This window comes from Sinohyriopsis cumingii, chromosome 5 (assembly GCF_028554795.1).
Source record: "Sinohyriopsis cumingii isolate HCF-2022 chromosome 5, ASM2855479v2, whole genome shotgun sequence".
Classification (NCBI taxonomy): domain Eukaryota; kingdom Metazoa; phylum Mollusca; class Bivalvia; order Unionida; family Unionidae; genus Sinohyriopsis; species Sinohyriopsis cumingii.
In genome coordinates this window covers 28538343-28554972 of record NC_142965.1, presented here as the reverse complement: position 1 = coordinate 28554972, position 16630 = coordinate 28538343, and the positions used below count along the sequence as shown (strand labels likewise).

The window sequence follows — 16630 nt, the reverse complement described above, 5'->3', positions numbered from 1 at the left end:
TTAAAGGGTCGAAAGAAATTAAAAAGTGAGGATATTTATTTCAGCAAACTTACCCTAAACAACAGAGTCTGGCATTGATGGACTTAATACCCTAGTAATACATTATGGAATAGATAAGGAATCTGGCATGGTAATCAGCAAAGCACTGTTTCAAGAAAGTGAAACTTTGGTTGAGCTCATGCTAATGAAAAAATCTTATTTTGGAACTGAGATATCCAAGACTCAGTACCTATGAGCTTGGAAACTTGTACATAACAATCATAAAGAACAGTTTCTCATAAAGCTCAAGTTTGCCTAGCTAGCTATGCATATGCCCCTTCAGACAGAAGACTGAAAGGGGTTCTCAACAAAGAACATTATTTGTATGCAGTGAGGAACAGATTAAGCTTAGAAACAGTCAACAAATTAAGACTTGTACAGCCAGAGGTGACATCTTGTGAGAATTTTGATTTGGATAGAGCTCTAACAGGGTGGAACAGGAAGACAGAGATCAATATTTAAGTGTTAGGTAGCTATTGAACTATGGCAGTTTGCCACCAACACCTTTTTAATACTCTCCCCATACATGGATGACATGGTAGAAGCTCCCCTTTTCAGCTAAAATCCTGACAGCACCTTAGCATCCAGAGATGTGCATGCACTGTTGGGGCCTGCATTTCAATATATTCAAAGAAATCTTAAAATGAGCAGATTGTTTATGTATTTTGCAGATGAATTCATGAAAATTGCAATCTAAAATTAACCCCAGTTACCAAAGTTGTTTACTGTTATGTATGGCATCACAGCAGATCAAAACAGTTCATTGATGAACTGGCTGATATAGTCCCCCCTCCATTCAAGTCCACTGTCACCATCCATATTTCTGTTCCCTGCAGATTTGTGTCCTTTGGGCATGGAGGACAAGAAAATCCTATCTATGTAATATATTGATGTGGGTGATGCATTTTTTAATCTTTTTGGGGGGCTGGATTAGAGAGGTGGCAGAACTCCCAGTGCTAACATGACTGGATACATGTGACCAAAATATAATGATTGGATACATATGACCAAAATATAATTTACACTACACATTTCCTTTATGAGTGAAAGAAACATCTCTCTGATTATCTTTGCACATATGAAATTTTGTTTCTAAAAGTATTAGAATCTCATTCTGAAAAAAAAAAGGCTGACCACCATGTACATATATTTTTCTGCATTATGCAGATTTTTTTATAAACATACCCACAACAGTTATGCAGACAGATAATGCCTAAGTGCAGAATTTTCAAGAACAAAATTTTCTTTGTTAAACTGACTACTACTTTTTTCTCGCTTCTGTTTCATTTTCTCTTCAAAACTTCCCTAGTATTTGATAACATTGAAGTCAGGAGGAATTTATTACAGCAAAATAAAAATGAAAATGTTGGATATTTCCAATTTCCATGCTTTTGCCAAACTTCTGAGTGATTTTCTTTTAATGGGGATTTATGCTTTAAATTCTGATTAACTGAGTTTTTGTCAAATCTGTGTGATAACTCAGTACAATTCAAAGATATTTGCTGATTTGCCCTTTTCATGCATTTTATAGTGAATTCAGTTTGATCTGAATCCGGCTGTCTGGCATTGTGTCCATTTTCATTTACCAAATATAGTTTCTGTTAATAATAATAGTTAATAATAATAGTAACAAACTTTATAGTGTTATTAAAAGTACAATGAAACTCCCCAAAACTGAAATCTGAGTATACTGGAATCCCCTCAAGACCAAATTCTACTTTTTGGTCCCAAGATATTTCTTTAATATCATCATTTTTTCTCTTGGAAAGCAAAACATGTAAACTCCAAATACTCAAACAAATTTTGATCCAGAATTTCAATTCTATGCTTAAAAAATACCACCATCAAACCAAAACTCCGTTCAAACTTGGAAATATGTTTTAGCAACTAAATTCCTTATGTTCTGAAACACATTAATTACAATTAGCAGATTCTGTCATGGGGTGATCTGTGAGACAAAGGCCCAGAAAATGTCCCACGGATGCTTGTGGTTAAAACAAGGCTTGAAATGTATGCCACTACAGGTTAGGACCAACAATAGACAAATCTGAAGTCTTTGAATCATACAAAAGAGCCCACTTTTTATATGAATTATTAATAACTAAATGCTTGTAGGTAAGCTGTTTGAGAAAGACTATGTTTATCTGCTTACTATCTGATTTTGATTGATGTTATTCATGTGTAACATTGTATGCTTGTTTTATATATGTATATTAAATGTCAGGATTTTATTAACTGGGCATGTTGCCAGTCTTTTTGTTCTTTAATAATGAAGACCAACAAAGAAGTATTGTAAAAGTCAGAATTCACTTGATGACATACCTTGAAGTTTTAGTTCTTAAACAGTGATTATGAGCATTATTTTTGTGGAGTCATTATGTGAATTGTACACATTCAGTTATTAGGTGCCAGGGTCGGGTTTATGGTGTCAGGATTTTTTCTATCTGGTTTTTTTTTTATATGTCAACAAAACTGAGTAAATGCAACAGAATCAGTGAGGGGTGCCATAAAACTCACTACGGGTGCAATAAAATATTGTGATAGACTTCCACCAGATTGGGTCCTAGTCCACATCCACCAGAATAAAGCCAAATAATAGGTGGATTTTATTCATAGCAAACTCCTTAAATGGTTACCTTATTGCCTTTAGGTACCTGTGACAAAGAGGCAAAAATTAAATATGAGTGTTTTCCCTTTTCCACTAAAATTTAGATTCATTGACCAAATTCTTTAATGCGTGCTGCAGAAATAAATATCTTGATTGCACAGACAAGACTAGCATTTTTTTAAAAAAATTTCTCAACCTTTCCAGACGGGTATGTTTAAAATTACCTTTATGTATTATTTTCTGTAAATTGAAAATTACAGCAATTTTATGTTAAGCAAGATCATGAAGCTGAAACTTGTATAATAAAATGTCATATACCTTACTTTATTTTGATCTCCATGAAGCATAATTGTTTTTGTTGTTAAAAAAAAGTTATTAAAAGACCAGTATTAAATTAATTATCTGTGCCCATTGTTATTGAAAACTTACAATTTTAGCCTCATTTTAGCCTCTGTGAATTTCAATGATCCTTCCATCGTATTATTAAAGCCAAATCCATCAGATGTATTCTTAGGCACAAAAACCAAAAATTGCTACCTATTTAAACAAACGTTTTAGTACATATTTAAAATGCTGGGATCAAAAAAATCCAAACAAACATGCAATTATCTATATGTAATGATTTTAATGGATTTAGGAAATGGTAGATTGATCACTGAGGGACTCAAAACTACTGTGCATCAGCTTTCTTGGTAAATTCAACAGATTATAAATTACATAGTAAACCCCCTATTTTATATGGATTGCCTTCCCAAGAACCCTTGTATATGTTGAATTTGTACAACTCGAATCCATCCATCAATAGGGAGCCAAAACTTCATCCTGATCAAACACGTACAAAATGGCAGTTCCTGCTTCCTGAACCCATGCCTCGTGTTCACATATATATGTGATTGATACATGTCTTGATTGTAGTTTTCTGCTTGGGTATTAATAGTAATTAACATAAACATGATGCATGGGTAAGTCGGATATGCAAAAAATCAGGAGTTTACTTTATAATTTAAAAAATGAAGATTTAAAAGTTCTAAAACACATTCTCAAATGACAAATCAGTACTGTCACACACACAGCCTCATTGTGCAGTTGAGGATTGAACAGTTTTATCTCAAAATGCTGCTCGTCAGAATTAGACCATCTTTATTAGAATGTATCTGGCATAAAGGCCTTTCTTGGACTGAATTGTCCTCACTAGCCAGAGCTCCAATAACCGTATCTACACCTTGGCATATCTAGTAGATATTCAGTGCTTTGGATCTGAATTTCATTGGATGCGGTAGCGAGCCACCACATCCAATCAAAGTTAAGTTGTTCAAATTTGAACACTATTCCTATGTGATCAAGACAAGGGGAGCACACAACTTGACTGATAAATAAGCACTTTTCCAGTGCCAGTCCCTGTTTGTACAAATACCTTTCACCCAAATAGACCGGTAATGGCTTGCCTCTGGTACAGTGTCATACTTTTGATGTTAAACTTACAGAATATATCTTGTTAGGTCAGTTTCCACCACTGTTTTTGGCCGATGTACAATGCACCATGCTATTGATTAGTTGGAATTACATACTAAGGGAGGCAACACATGAAATCCAATAGATGTCGCTAGGACAAAGTACCGATATAGCTGTTCGATCCGCCAAGATGTAGATAGGGTTATCAGAACATTGGTTTGCGAAGATGTGATTGAATAAATTACATATACTGTCATCATGGACAAATTACATTTATGGTAGGGTTCTCTAAAATTTCCAAGTGGCTTGTCTGGGATTCATTAGATTTTATTAATGTGAAAAATTGGACAGTTAACATTTCTGAATGCTTCATGACTGGTATGTAAATAATCCTCCAATACTCAGAGCAACATGTAAGTATGTGCAGACAATCAATGCTTTCCAGGCTACAGTGACAAACACAAGGTGCTGACTCTGTTATGTATCTGTGTTCATCACATGCTCATAAACATTAAAGAGGTCACTTGGCTCTGCAGATAGGCAGTCACTGTTACCTTGTATAAATAAAACCCGCTGTAATGCAATTTGTTATAATGTGATGGCAGATTGGCTCCCATTTTTTAGTTTAAGGTGACCTTGCTTCTTAACATCCTAAATACATGCTCTCAGAAAAGCCGATTATTCATATCCCTAGCAGATTTTTAATCCCAGCACTGAATTTAATGTTGCCCTAACTTCACCGTGCACCGTTTCTGCCATATTGGCATATATACAAATCAGACCTGAAGTATATTCGATGTCTGATGAAATTCGCAAACAAAATGATATCTGGTCAAGAGTTTAGTTAAAACTGATGACATTGAAATTTCAATGCACATTTTCTATGTGTAGGATTTTTGAAAAATTTGTTAATGTAATCCCACTTTATATCACGATGTTACCCCAAGCATCACATTATAATTGGTTTTACATGTATAACCAATAAAAGTAAGCACTGATTCTGACAATTAATAGACCCCCACTGATGACTTTGATAATACTGTTTTAATAATACTATATGTGAGTATTGAAAAGCAGTGGAGACTGGAGAAGGTACTAAAGTTGAACATCAAAAACTTTTCTTTTGACCGTATGGAAACTTGCTTAACATTTAAAGATAATATCAGAGCAAGGTCTTGTCAGAGGTAGAAAAGTTGTTGATCCCAGGTAGGTAGGAAAATTGTTGTAGATTTTCTTTTTATAGTGGATCAGTGGCGAATGAATTTTAATGACTTTTATATAAAAATACAAAATTTAAAAAATGTGTCTAGCTTAGATTTAACAGGCCTAAAATTGACAGCCATATTGTAATTATTTTCCATTATTTCAGGCTGAGGAGCAATTGAAACTTGTGGAAGAACAACGAAAAATGCTAGAGGCCAAACAAAGACTAGAAGAGGAAGACAGACTCAGGAAACAGCAAGAGCAAGAAGTGATTCTAAATAAGAAAAATGCTCGTCCAAAATTGTCATTTAGCCTTGGCAAATGATAACCCCTAATTTAGGGTCATCAGTCTGACTTCTAAAAGGCTTATGTGGAGAATTTTCATCAAGTAGATGAGAAAGGAGGCATTCTCATCAGAGCAATGTTTGCAGTACAGAATAGCTGGATGGATGATTGGAATTTTAGCATGTATGTGTGTGCGTGCTAGAGTATGATATGCTTGCAGATAAGTCTGCATAAATTTTATGCCATTTTCCGTAAATATTCTATATTAGAAGAAACAGGCAGGATCATGATTCAGGTAATGAGGTTTGGCTGCCTTGTGTTTTACATACTTCAGCATGTTTCCTTAGGGCCGCTTGATGTTTTATATACCCAAAGAAGGAAAAAAGATGCACTGATTTACCTTTGCAATAGTTCTGGCCTTAGAGGTTATTTGGTGTAAAATTCGTGCATAGAGGAGTATTAGCATGATCTATAGTGACACAGGTTATGGCCCCTTCATTTTGGGTCAAAGAAGACTATGTTTGTTTTTTAGTCAGATATATCAAGGTAGGCAATCTTGACCTTTCCTTCCCTGTCTTGTCAAAAAGGTATACTTGCTCTAATAATTTTACTCTAGCACCAGATTTCTGGGAAGGATAAGATACATTTTTGAGGAGTCATATGATTTTGACATGGGACAATTTTTGGAAGGCCTGACATTGCAGTGAGACCATCTGCAATGGACCAAAATGGTAGATACTATGGATCTTATCTTACTTGACCATACAGATGATGATCTGCCATCAGGTATGATCATTGTTTAAAAAAAAAGCTATTTAAAATGACTTCTCCAAAAAAAAAGCACTCAACAGAACTTAGCCAAATTTGACAGCATCAAAGATCAAGGCTTTTTAGTTTTTACAGATTATGCTAATCTGCCATCAAGCACAGTCGCTGCTACCAAAAGTTAAAAAAAAAACTTTAAATAACTTCTTATAAACTGGATTTATCACCATTTTACCAGGCATAACAGAAAATCTTAGACATAAAGGGCTTTCGGATACTTAGAAATCATGCCTGGAATGAATATGTCTTTTTTGTTTTCTCAAGTTATGCTGATACCATCATCAAATATAGTCACTGTTACAATAAATAAAGAACCTTTAAATTACTCCTCAAAAGAGTCCCAACAGAGTTTGACCAAATTTGTCAGGAAGCATCCAGCAAGTGATTCTGATACACCATCAAATATAACTGCAGCTGCTAAAAAATAGAAAAAACTTGGAATAAGAATTTAAGAAGCAGTTTTTATCAAATTTGATGCAGTACATCCTAGTATAAAATGTCTTTTAAATTTATTAAAAATAATACTCCTCTACTATCATATTTGGTCACTTCTGTCATTTAAAAAATGTTTCCTTTAAAACAAAATATGCAATTTATAATTCAACCAAATGTGACAGAAACCATACTGTCATAAATGACTTGAAAATGTGTCTAAATGATGCCTGTCTGTATTTATATATGGCCACTAAAAATAGATGTATGTATAGCACATCAGCACATTACTGGCTGTTATAAGGTAAGTGTTCTAAAAGTGGAAAGATAAAAAAAGAAATTACCAAAAAAACTTTAAGAAATCCTCCCAAATGAACATAATAAATATGTCTTACAAAATTAAGGTAAAGATCTTGACATTTTTTAAAGTTGTATAAAACAAAGATGATGGTTAAAAAATATAGTATTTAAATGAATGGTTTTAACATTTGTACATAAACAATTTTTGAGAATGGCATACATCACATTATTGTACACAAACCAACTGGATTCAGCTATGTAACTGATGCATATTGATGTTCAAAGCTTGAAGGTTAAGGTTATCATTTACAAGCATAAACACACCAACCAGTTTCAAAACATTTTGTGTTTGTGCCTTTCAGCCCATCGTTTAAAAAGCAACTTATTCATTTGGATTGGTTGCTTGAAGTGCCAAGTCACTGAAACTCCAAGTAAATTTTGCTTTTGCATTTCCAGTTTTGCATGTTGAGCACAGGTTTGACAGTTGTTTGTCAGATGTCCCACAAATCGTGACTTCTGTGTGACCCCTGGAGCAATATTTCATTGTAAAAACAAAATTGAAAGATATGCCTGCTAGTTTACTTTAGTTCACATCCATCTGCATTTGTGTTGATAATGGCAATGGCCAGAGTTACCAAAGGCAATCAGAATTGTAAGATCGCAATTAATATTCATAGTATACAGCATATTTGGCAGTTACAACAGTTTAGGTTTGCAATAATTTCCTGACTTTAAATTTAATGGTAGTGTAATATATTTTCAAAGCACACCTGTGCTGATGGTACAAGTAATTTCATGGCTGAATTAATTACAGAAGGGATCAATTTTATGTGAATACACAATTAGTAATTTATTCAATGGATTCTTGATTTAAATAGAAAATTAATTCCAGAGATAACAGGGAATTTTTATAATATCAAATGCTAGTAAATAATGATACAATGCTAAAGTTAAATGGGAGCAAAATCAGGAAAAGACAACTCCCAGCTTTAGCTCATTCCAGGTGAATTGGATGAATATATTCATGTGCAACTTGATCACTTTACAAAACAGTTAATGCAGTAATGATATTGTCCAAGAAAATACAGATTATACTACAGTGTAGACAACAAAGTTAATGTGGGAGAACTATCAAAAGCCAATGAGATCATCTCTCTTTTTTTGTACCACAAGTGCATCAAGTACTATAAACTATTTTTCCTGGTCACCTTTAAATGTGTCCCCCAGATTTGGATGAGGGAGGACAGTGTCCTTAGCCTTTGGGATCCTAGGTGCAAGCCTGCATTTAATTCCACACAATCACTTAAGATCTAGTGATCAGATTTTTTGAAAATTTCCTTTGCATTGTAATTTCCCTGTCAATAAAGGGACTGATTTATATTGTTGTTCGTACGTTGAAAGTCAAGGTCACTGTTCCTTAAGTTATATTTTGGTTTACTAGTTGGTTTCATTAGACTGGTATATTTATGCCTTTCAGTCCAGCTTATTGATCTGTAGGTTGTGAAGTTTGGAGCATACACATTAGAGGGATATCTGTACAAATCCATTCTTGACAGGGAATCATTTTGTACTTGCAGCACTCTGGTACTTTTTTTAAAAAAATTACAAATTTTATGGGAAATCTGACCATTTTAGATTGAAGAAAAGAAAAACCAGAAAGATGTTACTGAATTGATAGATAACTTTAACCTGAAACAATTTTGCCAAATTCATTCCATAAATAATTATTTTGGGTTTAGAATGAAAATGTGGTGGAGGTAAGTATGTTACATGAGGTAAAGCAGTCAAGTTTTGTATGTTTGCCTATCTGTCATGAAGACATTCACAGAGCCAATTAATTGCTGTTTTATGGAACAACAAATTAAGTAGGTTATTTAGAGTGGAGGTAATTGGAGTGACTTGCTCAAGCATGTGCCACAGTAACCAACCATGATAGGATTTGAAGCCACATTTAGGGTTTGCTAGTCTGTCATGTTAACTACTAAGTCACTCTGCCTCCTTGTAGAGTAGAAAATTAAAAGTTTTTGAAAAAATATTTTTACAAATAAAATTCCTTATTTCAGATGACAATTTTTTAAAGATAATGGATAGATCTGGATTATAGCTGCTTACACAACAATTATGTGTGTATGTATGACAAGTTATAAAAGTTTTCACATGGATTTTGGATCAGAATTAGGTTTACGTAAATAATTAAATTCAGTTAGTAAATGAGCATATTCTTTAGTTAATTAGGCAAGACTGGTTTCAATTTTGTTTGTATAGGTTTTATTTGCAAAAGGATTTTTTTTATGATAGCCAAGTTTACTTGGTATTTTTTATGTTCTGACTTAAAACAGTTAATTATGAAATAACCTAGGATATTATTTCAAGGCAATGGCATTTTCATATATTTTTTTTTAAAACAATTTAAAAGTAAATTTATAAGTTAATAGGGTATTAACATTGGTGAATGGCTTATAGTTTCATGCATTGAGGTACTTGCACTGTTTACAAGTGCTATTAAGGTCATACAGCTTGCTGTTATTACAAAAATAGGTGACCGCTCCGGTGGCCTAGTGGTTAGAGCGTCCGACTCGGATGCGGGAGGTCGTGGGTTCAATCCCCGGCTGAGTTATACCAAGACATAAAAAAAATGGTACTAACAGCTGCCTTGCCTTTCGCTCAGCATTAAGAGGTTAGTGCTGTGACTGGTCGGCCTGGTGCCCCAGTGCTAGACATAACTGTAAACTGCCACACTGCCGACATCGTAGCGATATGACTGAAAATTGTTAACGCTACGTTAAAAATCCAAATCACACACACACACAAAAATAGGTGTATAAGCTTGTTGTCATGTTTTGCAGTCTTTTTTATACCCAATAAAATCTAAAAGTGTTAAAAATTCTTTACAGATTGCAACAAAAGACAATTGTTTTGTTTTTTTGTGTGTTTTCAATTTCATTACTGAGAGACAGTCACTATTTATGTGTTTTTGTCTAAAACTATGGGTTCTTATAGCTTTTGGCTACAGATAGTTAACATTGAGGAAAGTCCTTTGCTTATGAATTTCTAGTGTAAAGATTGATGTTAAGTAAATGGATTGATTAATAAGCTGTTTTAGAAGTATAACATGAATTTTATTTACTGAAAGGACTTTTGTTTACCATAGTAATTAAACAAAGTCTCATTGGGTTGGTCAAATGGATTTAATTCTGGCATTAGAGTGCACAGATTGCATACCAGGGTTTCATTTATAAAGTGATGACACTTTATCACAAATTATCATGCCACCTAATTAATGTTATTTATAGATATCACAGTTTTGTATGTTGTTTACATGCTCAAAAAACTGTTACCTCCAAAATTTCACTCTCTCCACAGCAAGAGACGGGTAATGAGAGGCAGTCTTTATTTTATATACCCTTAAGCAAGAGACTGGTCATGAGACGCGTTCTATATTTATATATCCTTGCTTTGAGAAAGAGGTAGTATACAGGGTTGAGCTGCGTGCCTGCCCCCCACCCCCTTCTGAACTTTTTTCCTGCAGACTGCACCAGTTGACATCAACTTTCACTGTCGTGCCACCTGGGATGAACCGGTTACACCACAACTGTGGCAGAGCCTGAAAATTTCTTCTTTTTTTTATTCATTGGTCCTATGGCTAAATCTGACGTGAATATTTACTACAATTCATTAACATAAATAAAAGACAGGAAAAATAACAAAAGTAAAGCAGACTCAATATTCAGACTACTTTATTGCTTGTTTAATTATATTACTAACCTAGATGTTGTCTAATTTTCATATCAAATGATCATGCCATTTGTTGGTTGATCCTCTTTGAATCTCATTGCTGCAGTGAACTAGAACTGCAAGTCTTAAAGTTCTCAGTATCAGACAAAAATATGACACTCAAATAAAATAGAATACATTTGCCATTCAGAGCTCATTCATTGAAACCAATGTGACTGCCTGAGTTTCATCCAACTATTTCCACCCCATTTTAAATATTTTGTTGTGGCCACCACGGATGACGGATTGCTCAACCTCAGATGAACTTTGCATTGGTACCCTCAGGTGTGTGTGGCAGTTGCCATGTTTTCTCAGAAGAAAGCAGTCAGTGTGCAGTGGTCTCGGGGCAGAAATGAACTAGCATAACATTGTGAATAACTCAACTTTGTAAATGCTCAGGCAATCCGGGTATTCATGATTGAAAGGGGTGTTCTATTGATGATTGAGAGGGGTGTTCTATTGATGATTGAGAGGGGTGTTCTGTTTACTAACAATAATCTATTTGGTGCAAGTAATATGCTCTCAGCATGTATCATGTACTATTAATGGGTTGATTATAAAATTGAACGTGCCTTTGAATAAGGTATTTGAGCATACCATACATGTTAAACAAAACATAAGCACCTGCTTTTCATCATACTTGACACATGGTCAAGTGTTTTTCCAGTGATTCTAAAAAGTCCAGATACCCTTGTACATTTATTGCATCATTTTTTGCTTCCTTTTCTGCCTTGGGACATTTTAATCTCTTCAGTGCAACACGTCTTGTAGCAGACACATTCTTTGTTGTTGTTTCTTAAATAAACCAATACGGTTGGTGCTTAGTTTAACTATGAGTGAGAACAAGCATTTGATTGATGAAAATCAAGCTTAGACTGGTGATAGGGTATAGCATGCTAAATTTGCAGATATTTAGTAAGAATTTTTTAAGATTTAAAAAAAAAACAGTTTCTTCAATTTATTGGAATATGTAAGAAATTTTAAAAGTCCAGCAGGCTAGTGCTGCTTACATATAACTGGTCTGTATCTAACAAGGATTGGTCTCGAACCAGTGAAATATTTAGGCTCTGCTGGGTCACTGTGACCTGCTTTCTGGAAATTATTAAAGAGTGCAGATTCCTTCACAGTTTTACAATATTTACCTCAAATATTCACTGTGTCCATATCTTGGATGAACATGTGTTAAACTTGAAAATGATTTTGCTGTAACCGACTTTTCAAGATTTTGTGAAAATGCTTAAAAATTTCCATCCAGGCTCTAATTCCAATGTCATGTAACTTATTCACATTGAACTTGTATTGAGGATATAAAAAAATTTCTTCATACAAGCTTCAGCATTAATTATTACTTGGCAGAGGAAGCAAAAATGTTTGGAAGAAGAAAAATACTTAGCACACATCTTTGAAATATCTTAAGATTGCAAAACTCGGACAGAATTCTCTCAGAACATCTTTGGGAGCTTTCTTTACTTGGTCACTACTTGAATGTAAGCAAGTTCAGCCAAATATCCTGTAAATTGGAATCTTCCTAGGCGTTGTCTACAAGGTATTTTAGGAATACAACTACCTGATAGAGAATTTTGTGAAGAGAAAATGCAAATTAAGGAAAGTTTTTATGTGTGTGTGTGAGTGTATATGTGTGTTAGAGGAGCAAAATATTTAACTGGTTTGTGAATACAATTGGATAATAAACATTTTATTGACAGTTTAGAGTTTTTTTCCCAATATTTTCACCATAGTTTAGTGCAAAGGTATCTTAACACCAAATTGTTTATCAGTTCTTAACACCAAATTGCTTATCAGTTTTACTGTTCATAGACAAAAGAGTACAAGTTATGGCGGGGCCCCGAGTGGCCGAGTGGTCTAAAGCGTTCGCCGTTACGGATCACTGCCATCTCACCTCTGTCTGCGCCGGTTCGAGTCTCAGATTCAGCCAATGTAGATATGTGAGAAAGCATGCCAGTAGCTTCTCGTGGGTCGGTGGTTCTTTCCGGGGTTTTCCCGGGTTCTTCCTCCACCATTAATACTGGCCGCCATATATGGCCTATCGTGTGCTGAAAAATGGCGTTAAACCCCACAACAACCAACAACCAACCAACAAGTTATGGCCTGTCATACATCCATTTTAGCAAAAGTTTTATATTGCAACTCTACCTGACCACTCTAAAGATTGCCATCAAACTGTACCCATTCATTATCCCAAGGTCATTTGGTGTGAAATGAAAATGGTGTCCCCACAGATGTGCAATGTGGCCACCATAATTGTCATCTTGAAAGTTTTGCTCTCAATACTAATACTGGATGGACTGTATAATGACATTGGATTTTCCATGAGACTTGTGGTGTCATATTGGCCGGTGTGACATCCAGAGTGGCAACAATGTGGGAGCCATCTTGAAAATGTTGGTTTTGTTCCTTCTCCAGAACAGATGGTTATCAGCATGGTATCTAATTAGTCCTGAAGGCAGTTGGTGCCTTCTGACATACATTAAGCCTGCAATTACAGCAAACTTTAAAGTCTTGTCACTGCTCCTGAATGGATTGTCTTGTTGATGTGGGGTTTTCACAGAATTTCTTCTTTTGATGTCTAGTTGGTCCTATAATGAAAGTGGTGTCCCTTGGACATCAACTTCGAAATGCTTAATTACGTGTATCTGAATGCAAATTTTTGATCTGGGATGCAGAAAATCACCCATGCAGGAGTCCTCCATACACATGCAAATAGCTGGGTGGCAAATTTAAAGACTTGCCAGTCCTACTTCAACCACCTACTGAGTGGGAGGATGTGTTGATTAATTGATCATTTTAGCTGTGCTGGTAATTACAATGACAGATTCAGTTGTTAAAGACCACAGCTGTGCCTGCTGTATTTATAAGTGTACATCAAAAGAATGCAATAGCTGGGTGGCAAGTTCAAAGACCTTGACTAGCAGCTTGGGTGGGAAAATGCTGATATTTGCAATGACTGAATTCAGAGGCAGAAAAACCCAGAGATATACATGTGGTTATTATAAGAGTACATCAGAACTTTAGCTTCTATTACTGTGTTCATTTCTGATTGTAGCCGAATAAATAGTGCATGCGGTCTCAAAATCAAGACTGAGACAAATTGTCATTTGCAAATTTGGATAAGTATTTTAGGGTTAAACGGCAAACTGACAAAGATTTTAATGAGATTCAGAAGAATGCTAAAGTTGCTAAAGTTGCTAGAACTGATAGTTTGGATAGGACAGTAAAAAAGTGTAAGAAAGTGTGTGATGCCTGGCTTAATGTTTGGTTTAAGACCATTCCTTGTATTGACAAAATTCAGTCTCACCCTGAAGGACAAAAAAAGTTACATCACTACCACTTTATTATAGGTAATTATATTATGGACTTTATTATAGGTAATTATATTATGGACTTTATTATAGCTACCAAATATTAAGCTCCCTATTTCTCAAAATTGGCTAAATAAATTTTATTTAATGTTTCCTTTTTTTAAAAACACGTTCCTAACTAGAAAATATGTAAGAGGCGTTGAAATCAAAATTGTCTGGATAGGGGTTCAATTTGAGCAAAATTATGATAGAATTGATCCACATTGTAACAGTTTTTCATGCCCAGTACCGTTTTGCCCCCTCTTATTTTTATGATTTCTCTAAATGAAATTCTCAAAGTCTCCTTTCGTGTGTCCAAATTATCCATAGAGATAAATCCTAAAAGAATGGGTCATTCCATGTCTAAACTCTTTAAAGACGGCATGTTGAGGCATATATCTGTGTGAAAGAATTAACACACGGCATGTTGATGTATATATGTGTGTGAAAGAATTGACACACGGCATGTGTAGTCCACCAATTGTTCTATTTGGTCAACAATTTCTTCAAATCTGCTAGACGAATTTATTATTGTCTTTGGCTATTATGGAAACGGATCCCTAACAAGGAACTGTAAAACAGTGGTTGAAGTCAAAGTTCTTTAAGTAGGGGTCAGACATCGCAAAATTTGGCTTCAATCTTTCCAGAGAGTAGCAGTTTTTAATACCGTCAGTATCGGTAAAGACTACCAATTTTTTCGATTGATTTTGACAATCTTCGTCAGCATTGATTTTAGGAGTCAAATATAGGCCTATCTCTAAGTACAATCTATGAAAGAATGATCCATGTAAAAATCATTTTAAGGGTGAACTGCTGGATTCACAAATGGACTGGAGAGGTAATCTCCTAGGCTAGTGGACTTTGTTATTCCTACTGTATATTGAGGTCCCGATATTGGCTCAACGATTTTCTTTAAATTTTTATTACTGTTAGAACAGATTCCTAACTAGGTACTGTCCAAAAGGCATTGTTATCAAAATCCTCAAAAGCAGGGATGAAATTAGTACAGAATATTGTTACAATCGATTAGCTACGATGTCGTAGCCTCAGCTTGATTTGTTGAAGGGCTTGTATTAGGCTGAAATACTTTTCTGCCAGAAGACTGCTGAGTGGAAGTCTTATTTACAAAAGGAACTTTATGAGTTAAGACTACTCAACAGCAGCTCAAGCAGCATTTTCCAAGGTTTCGATCTTATGCTCATCAAGATGAGATGTAAAGTCACTATGGACACAGTTTTTGAACTCTTCAAGAAATATAAGTTGCATAAGACTTTCATAATCTTGTTCAACTTTCTTGGCTAAGCACCATCTATCAAACAACTGCTCTTTTTCTGTAGCAAATTCGACATGAGTTTGTCCAGCTTCTTTTCTATAGTTTCTGAATTTTTGCCAATAAGCTTCAGGGACTAACTCATAACTCCTTAAGATGCATTCTTTGACCGTATCATAGTCACCACTTTGTTGAACTGACAGTGAACGGTAAATATCACTAGCTTTACCAGTGAGTACGCATTGTAATAACTGAGTCCAATGCTCCCTTGGACATTTCATATTTTCAGCAACTTTTTCAAAATAAGTAAAATATTTGTCTACTACTTTTTCTCTGAAAAGGAGTACTAATCTAATATTCTTTGCAAGATCAAAACATAAATTTGGATTTGAAGTACGAATGCTTTTCACTTGCCAGTTCCATTTCTTTCATTCTACATTGATATTCCCTCTCTTCCTTCTCTATTTGCATTTGTTCTTTTTGTAACTGCATTTCTTTCTTTCTCTTTTCCTCTCTCTCTCTCTCCTCTTTCTCATATTGTAACTGCATTTGTCTTTCTTTCTCTTTTTCTTCTGCTTGTAAGTGCATTTGATTTTCTTTCTCTTCTGTCTCTCTCTCTCTCATATTGTAACTTCATTTGTTTTTCTCTTTCTTCTTTCTGAAGCTCCAGCTTCCTCAACTCCATGTCCACCTTGTATTTTATTTCTAATTCCTTCATTTTAATGTCAGAGTCTGATACAGACTTCCTGACTGAAACCAAAGCACTTTTATCCAAAACATTCTTTTGTACCAAATACTGAACCAAAATATTTCTTTATTTCCTGTTTCGTTAAGGAAGCCTATACTTCAGAAAGATCATTTTTTCTGGCAAGTTGAATCAAATCATCTTTGTTGAAAACATCTAATTGTTCCTAGGTAGGAATTGAACAAAATTTCAACTTTTGATGACATTTTAGAAAAAGTTTGCCGATTTCACTAAGGTTTCAAAAACTAGGAGAATTCATATTTAAAAAAAACCAAAGCTTTCTGAAATATTCTATCCAAAATTTAAAATTATCCTGGACGAGCTCCAATTTTTTTATG

At 34.7% G+C, this 16630-nt stretch overlaps 1 protein-coding gene across 1 annotated transcript in view; it reads left to right on the top strand.

Moving 5' to 3' along the window:
- LOC149798856 (uncharacterized) overlaps positions 1 to 12623 on the top strand; it is a 42421-nt gene extending 29798 nt beyond the window's left edge. The window contains exon 5 of the mRNA XM_089957759.1: positions 5469 to 12623. Within this exon, the coding sequence (XP_089813885.1) occupies positions 5469 to 5627 (159 nt within the window). The 3' untranslated portion in view covers positions 5628 to 12623. The remainder of the gene's footprint in view (positions 1 to 5468) is intronic.
- The last annotated feature ends 4007 nt before the right edge of the window (positions 12624 to 16630 follow it).